Below are 15,647 nucleotides of genomic sequence, written 5' to 3' on the forward strand. Positions count from 1 at the left end.
ATCATACTCTTAAACATAAGCCGTATGTGTGTATCATTCTTTTCTCAGCCAATACATACCATGAGTCATCGTGGCCAGTGCCCGATTTGATTCGACTGAATTAAGAATGTATATGTTTACACATGATATTTATCTTGCAAATTTTGCATATGTATCTTCTGATATGGTATTACGCATGTGTCATTTGGTGTTTGAATTCATATAAACCAATATATTCAACCATTGGAACGGTTCAATTTCATTGTAGTGTGATCAAAAGCAAGCAATTCATCTGGATAGATAAAAAGTATTTAAAGCATATCATGGACAGTCGATAAGCCATCAGTTAACACGGATCACGTGTTGTAATTTTCAGTAGAACTTCGATTCCACGCCATCCTACTTCTCAGAAGAGCAACATCAAATATCGGTAACCTTTGCGACCTTTACGCAGCACACAGATACAGTGAAATCTCTCTAAGCTGCAGTCTCTTCAAGATTAATTGTTTTTTTTTTTTTTAAGATGAACATTTGAACGGTCCCATGATATTCTATACATTTTACGTCTCTTCAAGAAGAATGTCCAGTGTTATTAGCGGTTATGATGATGAAAAATGATAATAAGTCCAATTTATACCTTTCCACCATTGTGAATTCGCGGGCTTGCAATTTGCTCGATCCTTGCCCCATCAGTCCCTCAGTCGAGCAGTAACGTGGGTTAGATGTCATTGTATTTTTTTCCCGTTATCAACAATAACAATTGTAAATTGTATTGTCTAAGGCAGGTTGAATAAAGCATGAGATTGATAGGAGAGATGCTAATAACATCCATTTCACTATACAGGTAGTACGAAAATTAGCTAAAAACTACTACACTTGACTTACGCGGAAATTCGAGATACGCGGTATTTTGCGGTTGTTTTCGGTCCTCATTAACCATGTACCTCGGGGACCGCCTGTAGTTGAATGTTCTAGGTTAACTTTCACTTACACGCTGAATGGACCTTAAGTTGCATTTCTTGCTTTCGTAATTTGCCTACTTTTAGGCGTTTTGTTGAACGTGTCGCACCGTTTCTCTTTCGTTCCCAGGCACTATGAACTGCTTCTAATTACAAGCAAATACAAACCACGTGCGTTGAACAGAGACGAGCATTAATACTAATTATATTTCAAGTTGTATTATAAAACATATCTAAAATAGTTCCAAACGATTCTGTTGAAAATAACTGCATGGAGTATCTTGAAACGAGTGAATGAATGAGCGTTCCCGAGCTCTACAAAAATAGCGCCATCGAGATAAGCATTAGCAATCAGCAAATTTTCTCATACAAGCTTCACCAAGGTTAAAACGCACCGTTAAATTTCACACATTCTTAAGCTTTATTCTATCTAGTTGGACATTAATTTAAAATTGCATCTCTAGTTAAAACTAACGCGTTTTAAAATCCTCAACGCCCCATCTCCCACTGGATACACTTTCACACCACTGGAGCACAAATTCCGCGTTCCCCAGACCTCTTCTGGGACTGAATCAAAAAAAAAAACGAAAACTTACAATTCCTCCCTGTTTGTTCACTGTAACTGTGGTCTCGCTGCTCAGATACTGCTCGTCTGTGGTGGTGTCAACGGTGTCCAGGCACTGCCAACCGCATTCAGCGACGTTCGACCGTTCGGGCTGTGCGAAAGCTGGCCCGCCGTTCCGACCGCTCCGGGAGAGGAGCCGAGTGTACTGGCAGCACTGCTGGTTGCCACCGTTCCGGGCGCCGGTTCGGGGCTTTGATTTTCGGTACATTGCACATTTGCCGTTCCGTGGCTCTGTTGCTGCTGCTGATGCTGCTGCTGATGGTGGTGGTGTGGATGATGATGGTGTGAAGGGAGCAAGGTGGATGAGTTTTCGCTCACATGATGCCCATGGTGATGGTACTGCAGTGGGGACGGGGCAGCCGCCGGTTCTAGATGCCGATGAGTAGCCGGGCCGACTGATGTCAGCTCCGTGATGTCCGAGGGATGATTGTAAGTGCTACGAAAGGAAGGAACTACAGTCACGAGATGATCCTACGATGGTGATGTTAAAGAGAACCTTACTTAATCTCTCCTATCATTGGGATGTACTCGGCCGTCGGGTAGTGGTACGTGCTTTGGTAGACACTGAAGTCACTGGCACTGTGCCAGGAGGTGGAGTACCCGAGATTCGTAATGGAAGGTGCATTCAGCACATTGCCATACAGCTGATGGTTCGGCGATGCTTGTGTCGGTGTTGGATGGTAAATCTGTGCGAATTAAAAGTGCAACACCGTTAGTTGTTGTGCGAGTCACTTCAAGAGCTCTAAAGCATCTTACCTGATGACTGGAAGGCGTGTAGATTTGCTGCGGCGACCCGGACGGTTGGTAGATGCCTTCCATCTGCGCACTGGACACGGGAATGTACTGCGGATGCTGTGGCGTCAGCGCCGGATGACTTGCCGGGTACGATGGCGATGAAGCCGCGTACGACGGTGACCCGTTCGAGGGTGTTGGCGAAATGTTGGGAGCGATCGAGTTCGGACTGCCCGGGTTCGTACCGAGCAGTGGTTGCTGCACCGCCGACCCGGTCGGATTGCTCCAGTACGACCCGCTCGCCGTCGTTTGCGTCTGCCAGGTGGACGGGTAGGACGAGAAGACGGGTGACGAAACGGTATCGAGCGGCAGGTACGAGCTGTGCTGTGGCGACGACCCTCCGCTAGTGTTGCGCGAACGCTGCGTCGTGTACGGCGCGACCCGGTTCGATCGGGCGACCGTGTGCGGATGCTGGTAGGAACGGTCGACCTGGGCCTGCAGCGGCGACTGGGCCGTCGCGTACGAAGGATGAAAGTTGAGCCAGCCGTAGGTGGAGCTTTCGCGCGAGTACACCGAATCGGGGCGCTCCTTCGCATCGAGGAACGCTTTCGCGAACGGGTTGTACTTGATCTTGAGCGAGGTGACCTCCTCGTTCTGGTACGCCGTCACCGCGATGAACTGCGTCTCTGGGAATGGGTACGTGTGAACGTTGCGCTGATCGCGCGCATCCGACACGACCTGCACCAGGTGGACGCGCGGCTCGTACTTGTGCAGCGAGTTGAGCATGATCTGCCCATTGCCGTTCGTCTTGTTGGTGAGCTTCACCTTGGCGAACGAGATCGGTTCCTTCATCCAGTGCTGGCCAAAGTTGGGCGACTCCGGGTGCACGTACACCGGGTTCGGCGGTGGTGCTTCCGCCTTACCGCCAGCAACCTGACGAAGAGAAGCAGAAGCGAAACGAAAACCGTACAGTAACGGAATGGATGGTGTGCATCGCGGGGCCCGGGCGGTTGGTTCGTTGCCAATTGTGCCGGGTGCACCGGAACCGGAGGCAGAGATGCACGGGACACGAAAAGCCCTTGCAATAACGGCCATCGGTGTGGTCCGTTCTCATTAGCACCACCGTCGAACGGGGGAGGAATTGTTGTTTCTGTGCATTAATTAGCGTAATGTAAATAGTTTGTTACGGAATAAACAAGCGCTCTTTAGTGGATTCACACAGTAGATCTGTACAAGTGAGAGCCCTTTACGGTGTGGCGAGGAGAAGGCAAGTAAAAAAAAAGAAGGGAAGGATGCACCATCAAGATGAAGAGCCGCGGCCGCTTCAGGGTTGTTGTCCGCGTGCACAAACTGTTTCGCGAAATCGCTACAGTGCGTTTGTGTGGGTGTGTGTGTGTGTGTTTGTCTAATCATTACTGTGATGCACCACCGTCCCGGATGCCGCGGCCGCTCAAAGCTCTCTTGCAGGTGGCCGCTCAACTTACCCATTCGCCGTTGACGTACTTCCAGCGATGCGAGTCGACTTGGGAAAATTCCAGCAGTACCGTGTACATGGCGGTTGGGTCGAGCCCGGTTGCGGTCACCTTAACTACCGGGAACATGCGTCTAGGATGGAAGATGGCGAGATGGTTGGAAAACAGAAATTGTAGTTGAATTGTATTGAAATAGGTATTTTTATGATTTGGATCTGTCCCTGTGACACCTTTAAAAGAGAAAATTGGATTTGGTAGATGATCAACAAGACCCTGGATCTTCATGTTAAAGGGAATTAGTTTAGAGAGTTAAGGTACAATACCATATCTGCAAGTGATTATTGGTCTGGAAGTTCATTATAAGATTATATCTCTCTTAAGTGAATTATATGACTATTTAGTGAACAAGATGCTACACTAAAAACTAATACTTTCACTATGAAAGTACATTTTAGAGAATTCATGGTCAACGGTTTTTTCAAACCCTGGTGCCTGGATTATCTTTTTTCATAGTTTATTGTGTTTTTATTTGACGGCCAATATTTGTTCATTCGTTAATCATCAACCAAGGTATTGAAGCAGCTCAATATCACTTTGTATGCGTCATATATCTAACGTAAATTCCGTGATGTACTATCTCTATGATCATCTCGCAAATATGCAACGGGTGATCTGGACTTAATAAATGAATGAAAGAACGAATGCAATGAGCAAAAATCCGATACAGGATAGGCATACCTAACTATAATAAACAGAATCTTTTACGAAACTTAACTATATGCATATCTCAACTTTCCAATGTTTATGAACGAATCGTCAGAGATAAATATTTTCTATACTGCCTAAGGACGTAAAAACAAATCGAAATTAAGTTGTTTTCAACATTTTCGAATACCAAAATAATACTACACGTTTCAGTAGTTTCAAAAAGCATGAGATGAGGAGTATTCAAAACCATACTTCGGGATTTGGCAGCAATATGTTTTGAAGCAAATTTACATTGATTGATATCTCCAATGCCCTCTTATTCCAACGGTTTACCGTATTTCTAAAGAAATAAGCCATAAATTACTCGGATTACACTAAGTAAGAGGAATGTAATTGTTAAATAGAGTGATAAGTTAGGAATGCTAAAAAGTTCCAATCAATTGGTAACATTGAAGTTATCTTATGATTATTGTTATTGTTAATTCAGTGCCTCAGCAACTCTTTTAATAGCTTTTTGTGTTTATGTGAGGTCTTACTTTCGTGTGCTTATTTAATTTTTTTTGTGCTTATTTAACGGGAAGTTTAAAATGGTATTTTGCAGCAATCTAGAGCCGCAGTTGCAGCCTGTCCACACCCGAATGTAGAACCTAAGATTCGATGAGCTTTCATTCGAATAATGGATCCAATTTGGTACTTAATTATGCGTCAATTTGCCTTCAACGAGTCCTTACTTAAACTTAGTTCCTTTTCCTTAGTCCTATCCTGTCAGAAACTACTTTATGCTGCTAAAAAGCGGTCAATCCTTCTATGTTTATATTTAAATCAACCCTATTACCTCAAGAGTTATAGATCTAATCATGCTCGACTAGCAAACCAGAAGCGTTTTATACATACCTGCCATTCTTGGTGACGATCATTTCGTTGGTAAGGTTCTGAAACCGCAGCCAAAGATCCCGATCGTCCAGCGTTACCGAGAGGCTTCGATCACCCGCACCGCGTCCCATCACCGTCGATCCGGACTGCAGCAGCGTCGTGGTGCCACCACCGCCACCCGTATTGGCCCCGTTCGAAATGGAGCCGGCATCGGTACCGTTCATTCCACCGCCGGTCGGAGTGTTTGCCGACCCGGTTATAATTGGATCGATGGCGGACAGTATGTGGGACGTCGCCATCTCATCGACCGATCGCATCGAACTGCTGGCCCTTGTGAGAAGGTTTTCGAAGCCTGGTTACGGCCGCAGCTAGAAAGGCAAACACAATTAGTAAACAACTGGTAAATGGTGCATTTTACAGCGCGTGTAAATCGCGCAAGCTGGCTGACCCGGAATGTGTTAGCAGTTTTGCAAAGGGGGAAGGAAGCTGTCGCCGAAGACGTTCGGGGACTATTGGAAAGTTTTCTGCAAACGCGGTATGCTTCTGGGGCCAAAAAAAAAAACTCCAAGATTTGTAGCCAAGTGCTGTCCGCAGCCAAACGGGTGTCGGGAACGACACCAAAAGCAGCACGACTGTAACTGCTGCCAGCGGTAATAGGTAAACACGGTGCCCTCGATCGGCAAACATTATCGAGAGAAAACACACAAACGCACACACACACACACACTCAGTCGAGAAGAAATGTACAAATTGTTCATCATCGCGCTCTTTTGGTATGTGAGCCCGACCGGGAGAGGGCGACGATCAACGCCCCAAAAAACCGGTGCGATGGCCAAGCCGGACCAAGGGGCAACATATGGGTTTAACCTGGAACGTTTATGAAAAATGATCGTTTGTTCAAACACCGATCCGGTCGGGTGCAAACAAATCGTAAAATAATGCCCATCCGTCTGCGTGTGCGTGCGTTGACGCGGTTGAGCGCGCAACCTGGGCCCCGGGAGAATTGATCAAGCGCTGCCCGTCCGTGCACCACAGCTCCGAGGGCCCCACAATCGAAATCCTTGGAATTGAAGTCGCGCAGGGTGAGCAAATCGAAACACGAAAAGTTAAAGGAAAGCGTCCAACAACCAAAAAAACAAAAATGGTTTCGATGGACCACACACACCAAAAAAAAGGCGTCGGGCTAGTGGGTTTTTTTCTTTAGGAATGGCCGCCGGAATGAGATCTGCGACGAAACAGGAAAACCAACACGGTGTTCGAGCAAAGCTAAAAGGGTGTAGCGAAGGTTAAAGAAAGGGTGTAGAGGAACTCAGGTGTACGCATAAAATGGTGGTAGTTTTCTTGTTGCAGCATTGCGTTAGGCGCATTTGTTAAAGATGGTGGATTTCACAATTTAAAAAACATAGGCAGAGCGTTGCAATGTTGGCTGCATATATTCATTGAATCGCAGAGGTTTCTTCTAGATCTAAATTCATGATTTCAGAAATCAGTTTGAATACACCCTTTTGATCTTGTTCCAAACTTTCGACTTTCACTTCTTACCATAGGTAGCTTAAAAAATAAAAAAAAGCTGAGTAAAGTCTACACCAATTATGCCCGTTATATATTATGACGCATCACATATATAACTTAGTGTTGTGTAGATATGTCACTGCACAGCCTACATGGTTCATAAAACCAGTAAATTCAAACACACCAAACTATATCAGTATCATCCAAAAATAGACTTAAAAAGCGGACAGGCTTTTCTGGGGTTCACATAATGCTGGGACACTTTCTTGATTCTTTCTTAACGAAAGTCACATTAAGTTATAGGAGTTGGACTCTTGGGCACCCTTATTGTGAATTGCTGTTAGATTTCCAACTCCCGTCATATAAATTGCCTTTTTCCTAAGAAAGAGCTCCAACATTATAAGAACTCCTGAAACCTCTATATTGGTCTTTAATCCAACGAAAGTTGAAGGTAAAATAATCAATCGCTTCGATAATTCATTTGAAGAAATAATGAGATATATGACTGATAATTCACCCCAAAGTTTAGAAATATTAATATGATACACCAATAAAATAAATAATTCAATTAAAAAGAGCTAAACTTCCAATATATAGCAAAGATGCAAATGTTTTACCGTAGTGAAGTGACCCAGGTGAAGTGAAGTGACCAGATACGTTACGGATAGGCAAAACAGCGTTTTTACGTCACAGCATCAATGTTTCATGCACCCAGTGAGTTAAAATCCACCAAACTAAAACAACAGATTTACAGGGCTTTTCATCCATTTGCAGCAATAAGACAAAAAAGCACAGAACTTTAACCAAAACATCAATAATGAATCAACTAAGCTTTAACTTCCAGCAAGTAGAGAAAATTCGTGTAACGCTAGTGGTTTATTGCAAACGTTTACCACTTCCACAATCAACAAATGCACAAAATTCCAATATTATTTAAATCGAACAGTTTATGTTCAACTTGGCAAAACATCTCTATAAGGTTAACTCATCTTCAAACTAACAACTAATTCCTTTAAAAACTAAAATATCTAAGAACTAACAAGTAATTCTTGTAAAGACTAAAAGATCATCTAAAGGTATACACATTGCTTTATTCAAGACTGTTTATTATAAGCGTCATTTTTAAACCTTTCAGTAATGATTGACCATTCCATCATACGCCAAAACATTAAATTTAGTCACCTAATATCTTAATTTAAGAACACCAGGATGCTTAGAAATGCAGAGAATGCAACAAATCGTAATCAATATGCTGAACAAAGAGCGTTGTTAGGAACGTGTATTATTAGCGAATTTGGCTTAACAATAACCATCTCCTAACGGGCAGATTTTGATACATTCGAGTTTGGAGCTCAAGGTCATCGTTTTATTAGATAGTTCGATTTCAAACTACTCCATGAAACGGGCACGATCAAATTGTTTTCTGACCGGTAGGACATGAGTTTTGAGCGATGATAAATTCATTAAAAGAAACCCAAACGACAAGACTCTAGAAACATCCGTATGTATTTAATCCATTATGAATACATTTTAGAATATCGCACAAATCTAATTATCACATAGACTATCACATAATTTAAGTATAGTATCAACAAATCAAGCGAGAAGTGTGCTACGCCGCACTCAAAACCGTATTCGATAAAACACATGTTCCCAGTCAACCGTTGCAACTGCGAACATGTTCATCTAATTTATTTGAATCTACTGCAAACCGGTCGAACCAAGCTTCTCCGCTTCCTCTGCAGAGCTCAGGTTTTTTTTGTTCGGGTTCTTCTGTTTTACACACGGATTATGCCGGCCCGCACCGGTACGATCAAAACCCTGCCCCCAACCACCTCCGTTTGATGTGGACCATTATAAACGAATTAACATTTCGATGCTTACGTCGCCGGGCTTGCAAATTGGCAACGCACATAGGGCAGCGTGCGTAACGGCGTGACACCGATGCCAGATCAGATGGCATGCTTGTACGTTCAATGGAAAATTGGTCTACCAAAAGTCAGAATCTCGAACGAAGTGACGAACCCTGTTTTGCGCTTTTCCTCGAACGCGTTGACGCTTTTTTGTTGTTGTTGTTGCTTGTGCGTGACGTATCCGTCACGTGGGTCACTTCGCTACGTCACGAAAGTACGCAATCACACCCCAACGGACACGTAACACTTATCAGACGTTCGGAGCTTATCGAGCGCGTTAAATGTGGAATGAGTGTGTGAGCAAACAAACCCCCCTTCTCCCCCTCTTCCGCTGATCGTCGGCTCGCGCGCGTGTGCGTATTGATATTGTTAAAAGGTGGAAATTTGCCACCATATCAAGAGGCATATGCCGGGCCCAAAATTGGCAACCAACTATCGCGCACAAAAAGGGTACCGGACCGAGGGACTTTTGCTACCGGTGTTGGTGATCGAGGCAGTAGGGCTTTGCTGTCAAAATCAAAAGAATCCGGCACCTCCAATAAAACTGCTGAATGCCGAAACGTTTTTTTTTTCTTTCTCTCTCGATCGCACTCAAAACGTGTTTGGCTTACAGCACCCCGGCACGCAAAGCTTCATCGTCCTACCAGAGGCTTCATCGGAAGAAGCAGATAAAACAAAGCAGCAAAAGCTTGGGCTGCTGAGCGATCGAGCCACAGGGCGAGCGAACGAACGATGCGAAAGACGATCGACGGCGTGGCCACATAAATCAGAGAAATATTAATTGATTCATCAACAAAACACTCGAGCACGGGAACACGGTTTTATGGCCGCTTTTGCACTGTTGCCGCGGCACGGTTCAAACTCCCAGATTGGCGGGCACCGGGTGAATCCGGTGAAGATTGCACGTACCATCATGAAACCAAACCGGGACCGAAACTGTGGTTCGGCAAAGTTCTTTTGATTTCGTTTTCCCACCACGGTCGAAGGTCGGATGGGACATGGAGACGGAGTGTAGAGGTGCGTTTCGATGAAAAAAAGGTTAAAGCGTTGTAAATTACACTTCGACCGTGTTGGTGCGTGTGTGTGTGTGTGTGTGTGGATGCGGGAAAGGTTCATCGGCATGTAGCGGCAAGGAAACGCTGTTCTCATTTCACGCTTGAGGCAGGGTTTTATCTGCCCTTACTCAAGATTTCTCAGTTAGGGTCAAAGGGCGCCTTGATGCTCATTATCAGCCTGAATGTATGCAATGCGCAAACAATTAGAGCTTTTTTAATCTCGGCTTCAAGCTGTAAGCGCTGGTTTTATCGTCCTACAATAAAGGTTTCTGCGCACTCTTCTAGAGGAGCGCAAGAGTCAATTGCAATCTCTCCTACCTCAGCGCGGTACGAATCACGCCAAACGTTTGACCTTGTCCGTACGACCATTCGAACGGCACCGGCACGGACGGCTTCTGTACTTTCGGTGTGCCCGTTTGCCTCATTCTCGGGCACGGATTTAAAGGCCCCGGCGGTACATCGGCCCGCGATTAGACCCTTTTGCGCGAGCGCACACATTCACGCATTGACAGCAGCATCATCAGCATCAGCAGCAGCAGCAGCAGCAGCGGCAGCAGCCAGAACGACTGACGCCCATAAAGCGATAAAAATTAAATGATATTTTCCAATAAAAGAGATAAAAATAATAAAATATTGATATTGGGTCCAGAAGAAGCAAGGGTGTATGGTATGCAGTGGTTGGTTTGGTCAATCCGAGTGGCTTCCTCTACATGATTCGCTTCTTTAGAAGCCGAAACACTGCTGCACGATCGCGTCAGATCGAGCGACGGGATGCAGGAAGACCATATTCTTATGCCCTCGTCACTTCAGACACCGGGTGGACCAACGGTTGCCGGCACACTGGAGTACCCTGCCATAAAAGCAGTATTATGGCATGGGATATTCCTTTACATGTGATGCCGAAACCGCGATCAAGTCCATCAAATGCGCTGTTGTTCTCGCGCGCTTTTACCACTGCTGCTGCTGGCGGTGCTCAAGAGGTGTGCCCGCGAACGGTGACGGGCGGTGATCTGAAATAATTAAGACATTTCCGATGGTTGTAAAGACACTCGAATGGGGCGCTCGATAATCCATCCTCGAGTTGGGGTTGTGGTGATGATCGAACCAAAAAAAAAACTGGCTTTGGCAAGCGAGCAAAAACCCGGCGAGAGAGGTCAAATCGCGCTAGATTGGCGTGTCAAGTCACCGCGAGACTTGAACGATGCGCAAAACGACGAACGGACGGCATCAAACTCCACGTCCATAGACGAAATAAAACTCATCGAACAATCGATCCATCGATGGGAAGGCAACCAAAACTTCACCACCGAAAAGAATTCGAGCAAGATATGCGAGCAAGGGAGGAAAGGAAGGTGATCGCTCGGTGGTAGTGTGGCAGTGGTGGTGTGTGACAGGCTCACACAACGCACGGCCCGAACTGCCGTCGTAAAAAATTAACTCGTAATTTGAATTGTATCACTTTCGTGTGTTGCTAAGTGGCAGGCTACATGTCATGATGTGTTAATTAGGTGTTTATACATTTCTGAGCCGGGCGAGCGAGCGAGCGAACCGGCCACATTTTGGACCGAATTTTCTGCCCAAGCGTGCGACACAAACGTTCGCGGAGAGACTGTTCTGTGGATGAAAGGGGGAGGATAGGGAAGGGGCGAAGAAAGAATCGATCGGAAAACATACTTTCCGGGAAGGGAAAAATTAGTTCATCGGTTCGGTGTGACGATGATGGCAGAGCATTGTTGGGAAATTCACCGATCAGATGGGTAACCATGTTTTGTACGTTCGCTGAGCTTGTTTGGAAATGTATGTACGTTTGTTGGAGAGAAACTATTTTAAAAAAGATCATAAAAATAGACATTGGATTTTGAATCATCTGTAGCAACCAGATGATTTTTGATTGGTGCATATGATTTTTAGATAGTCTTCACTAGTAGAGCATATAATCCAGAAGTAGATCAAGTTGGGAAGTCAATCATTCAGTTCTTATTAATGATTTTTACTAGCTAGATTGTTGAGTTATTGATTTAGTTATTGATGAAATACATCAAATAAAAAAGGACCTTTTTTCCACAACGTTTATTCTTCCCTTTAAAACATGATCTCCTGAGCTGTCATGCTGTCAAAAACTATGCTGAACCTTTATTACTTTACATTTTCGTTATAAATATGTTCTTACATTTTTTTGTAATATACAACATTTAAAAAGATAGAGATTAAAGTAGCGCTTATGGAATTAGAAATCAGCTATAATAAAACGATTGATTACTCAACGTGGAAGATTACCTGAACCAAGCTAACCAATTTAGGTAGTATAGCAGATATTTTAATAGTTGTTTTACAATGCTTTAAAATTCATGCAAATACGTTAATAACAATCATGTCAACAATCGCTAATTATCGCAAGGCAACTAGAAAGGTATCAAAATCCCGGCTCTAGTAAGACAATATTAAAACATGAAATTATTTTTTCTTGGAAAAAAATAATATTCTGAGCTGATTGTTGTGGTTCGGAATACTCACAAGGAAATTAAATCATGCTGTTAAATTTTGTAGAATGCCATGTAATCCCTTAATGATACCGATGGCGTTGTAGGATAAATATCTGTAAATGGTTTTTGGAGTATTAATCCTAAGCCTTTAAAAGTTTGTATCATTTATAACGGTTTTGAAATTTTACTTTACTTCAAATAAACACCAAAAAATCGCCTATCAATTTCAATATCAAATTTTTATTCCAGCTAAAGCATTACTTTTTAGCTAAAGCGTAATAACAGAAAAAATGAATAATATTACAGCATGTGTACTTTAGCAGTGTTCATCTTGATGTTCAATTCAATAAAGCTCAATTAAAAGGAATTAAATTTCTGCTCAATTATAAAAAAATAGTAAAATGAATTGAGTATAAGCATTCTTGCGATTTTTAACATATTGGTTTATGATGTTCACTTAAAAAAGTTAATTCAAATTCAACTGTGGAAATACCATCGCTTCAATTGCTAGTTTAGCGTTTCATTACTTGCGATAGAGCGATCCGTACTGCATGAAAGGTAAAACGCTGTTTCGAAAGACTGTTATTAGATATCAAATACTTCTAGCAGCACAAGTCCACAAATCCTTGTTTGTCGTGAGGATTTGTTGCAAATCCTACCCATCCACCTTAGCAACACGGCATAAATCGCCAAAAAATAAAACATTCCCTCCCACAAAGCACACACAACGGCACGTCATCGCAGGCCGTTAAGTTTCTCTCGCTTTGTTTTCCATTTCTGTTTTAGTTGTTGCTGATCTCAATCATTTGCATACGCACACACCGCTCTTCCATGGATGTTTCTACACACAGCTCCTCCATGGCAGTGTTTGCCAATGTCGTATCATGTTTTGTCAGCCGCCAGCTTCAAATTATACACCTATTTGTCCAACAGCCGCACACTGATTTGGCTGGGTGGTCCATCTTCAATTACTACAGAAAAAAGCACAGCACAAAGAGCAGAGCTTGTCGCATTGCAGTGCAGAATTTTCTCACGCTTCCAAATGGGGGGAGCCGAGAGGAAGGGACTGGAGATCGGGATCGTATGCCAAAGGATTAGTGTTTTAATGTTGATTTCAAAATTCAATACTACAACTTACCCTTCCCTCTTTCTCTTCCCGCTGAGGTGCTGAGGTGCGAACGATGCGCGTGGGAGATGTGTTCGCGTGTGCGCGCGCGCGCGCGCAAGATCCTCAGAAGCAGAGCGCGGATGAAATTGGCTGGATTCCGTTAATCACCGCCTTTTGTGTGGGGTGGGTTTCTTGTGCAATTAGGAAAATTATCTCCTCTTTAAGCACCGTTTGGCACCCGCGTCGTCCGCTGTGCCGAGGAGTTCCCGTCGGCAAAAGCACGCCTATTGGAGTGACAGTAGGGAGCGTAAGCACACACTAGTCAGTTTGCTGACCACACACACACACAGACACACACACAAGCGCACATAAAATTTGGACAAGTTTGGAGCATTGGCACACCGATTATCACACCGCCAAAGAGATTGGTATGACAATTCGCAAAACTGTAAATTTATTAGCCCGGTTCGGTAGGATGATTAGAACTGCAGTGTGACAATCATAATTCTCGCAGACACACCAACAAACACACAACGCGTCAATTACACAAAAACGCAACGTTTTGCACCTCGTTAGGACCTCTGTTCTAGCGCACACAAGTGTTGAAGAGGTCGGGACGGGAAGGTGTCAAAGATCATTCACTTTTTAAGCAAGATCACACACACACAGGTCGGATCAATGTTAGAGAGGAAGCATGATGAATAAAATCGTATATACGTGAAAGAATAACGACGCATTGCCTTATACACATACACGTGCACGCACTGGTCCACAAATATGGACAATTTTAATAATAATCTTTGTAATAATGCTATGGATATACACTAATTAATTAGTATGGGTTTGTCAAATGTTTTATAAATAATCAACATCTTCCCACGCGCGCACCTACACTTCCTGCTCGCACCTTGTCGGACGTTTGCCGGCACACACGGGTTCACCCTCCACGGACTCGATGGTTCGATTGACACTTTGACACACTCTCCTCTCCTTAATTGGGGGTCCCACACCCGCGGATCCTATTTGGCACACTTGTCACAGACAAACACACACACACACACACATTCAATCACTAACACGCAAACACCCGTTGGTGGGAGATCATAAATAATTCACCTTTTCAACACTGCGCACTGTTTTTAGAGGCTGTACAGAGGAATGGTTTTGGTTGAACTGAAACTAACACCTCAGGCACTCGTTGCGCGCAACAAGGTTCGTCGCTTGATCGTGCTTGCAAAGCTTACTGAACTCCTCCGCCGTACGCACTCACACCGAAAGCGAACCGCAAACGCGCACCGCAAGCTACCGCGAGGTCCTTCTCGACGCAATGATGGCCGGCAGCAGAGTGTGTAAAACGGCAGCATGGCAAACCCATCTCGCCTGGTGTGCGCTTTGGCGGCAACAGATAAAAAAACATACACACAAGAAAACTAAAACGAAACCCTACGGCTCAGGTGTAATGGAGAGTGTGGTGCGGGAACAAAACCACTGGCTGTCTTGTTTTCACCTTCCAACTGCGCTGCACACTACCAGTATCAGGTGTGCCTGTGTGGTGTCGTTGCTCTGGCAACCGGGCCCGTCCGGTTGCTGCTTAGCTCCTCCCTTTTCGGGCACTGAGAAAAGGCAACACACTGGACACCAAGGGTGATCGTTATGGTGGATCGTAAACGTTTATGGCCACTCGAGCACAATGTGCCGCGTTGTGTTTTGGTGTGTTGTGTTGTTATTTTTTTTTTCTATTCAACTCTTTTTTGTAGTCTACTTGTGTTTTGTTCTTATCATTTGTTGTAGTTTACCGTGTTTCACATTTCTTTTCGATATTACTAATTTCAGGGTAATATATTTCCTAATCGAAAGCATATGTGTAAAGAGAAACGATTTTAGTGTTTCGGTTACTTTAGTTTTAGCGTTTGCAGTTTATTTTTTTCTTTTTCTTTTCGCTCCTAATACTAATTAATGCAATGCTGCAGTAAGGTTTATTGAGATTGAATATAGTAAAATCAGCCAACAATATTTCTTCTCCTTATTACTCTTTTTTATATTTGATTTTTTATGCCTTATAGATTTTGTTTTTTGCTTGTGCGTAATTTACTTTCATAATCAAAAGCGCTCCATTAGTTATTTTTGGTGCCGATTCGTGATTCTTTAATCGAAAATGCATTTACTTGTATTCTTGTATTTTGTTTCTGTAAAGAGCTCATAACATCTAACTCGCTTTTTCATCTTTT

At 43.8% G+C, this 15,647-nt stretch overlaps 1 protein-coding gene across 1 annotated transcript; it reads right to left on the minus strand.

Annotated features, from left to right (window-relative positions):
- Positions 1–1,574: 1,574 nt before the first annotated feature.
- LOC121600507 (T-box transcription factor T-like) lies at positions 1,575–14,905 on the minus strand. The gene is made up of 6 exons (XM_041929167.1): positions 13,450–14,905; positions 5,370–5,716; positions 3,780–3,900; positions 2,320–3,228; positions 2,065–2,249; positions 1,575–1,999 (listed from the first exon to the last, which is right to left on the minus strand). The coding sequence occupies exons 2-6, from the start codon at positions 5,663–5,665 to the stop codon at positions 1,576–1,578; spliced, it is 1,935 nt and encodes a 644-aa protein (XP_041785101.1). The 5' UTR covers positions 5,666–5,716; positions 13,450–14,905; the 3' UTR covers position 1,575.
- Between the last annotated feature and the right edge of the window lie 742 nt (positions 14,906–15,647).

The sequence above is a fragment of the Anopheles merus genome, chromosome 3L, assembly GCF_017562075.2.
Source record: "Anopheles merus strain MAF chromosome 3L, AmerM5.1, whole genome shotgun sequence".
NCBI lineage: Eukaryota > Metazoa > Arthropoda > Insecta > Diptera > Culicidae > Anopheles > Anopheles merus.

Coding starts and splice junctions, on each gene's coding strand:
- LOC121600507 (XM_041929167.1), bottom strand. CDS start 5,665: ATGCGATCGGTCGATGAGATGGCGACGTCCCACATACTGTCCGCCATC. Junction 2,250..2,319: donor ACACGCCTTCCAGTCATCAG/GTAAGATGCTTT, acceptor TAATTCGCACAG/ATTTACCATCCAACACCGAC. Junction 2,000..2,064: donor CCAATGATAGGAGAGATTAA/GTAAGGTTCTCT, acceptor TTCCTTTCGTAG/CACTTACAATCATCCCTCGG.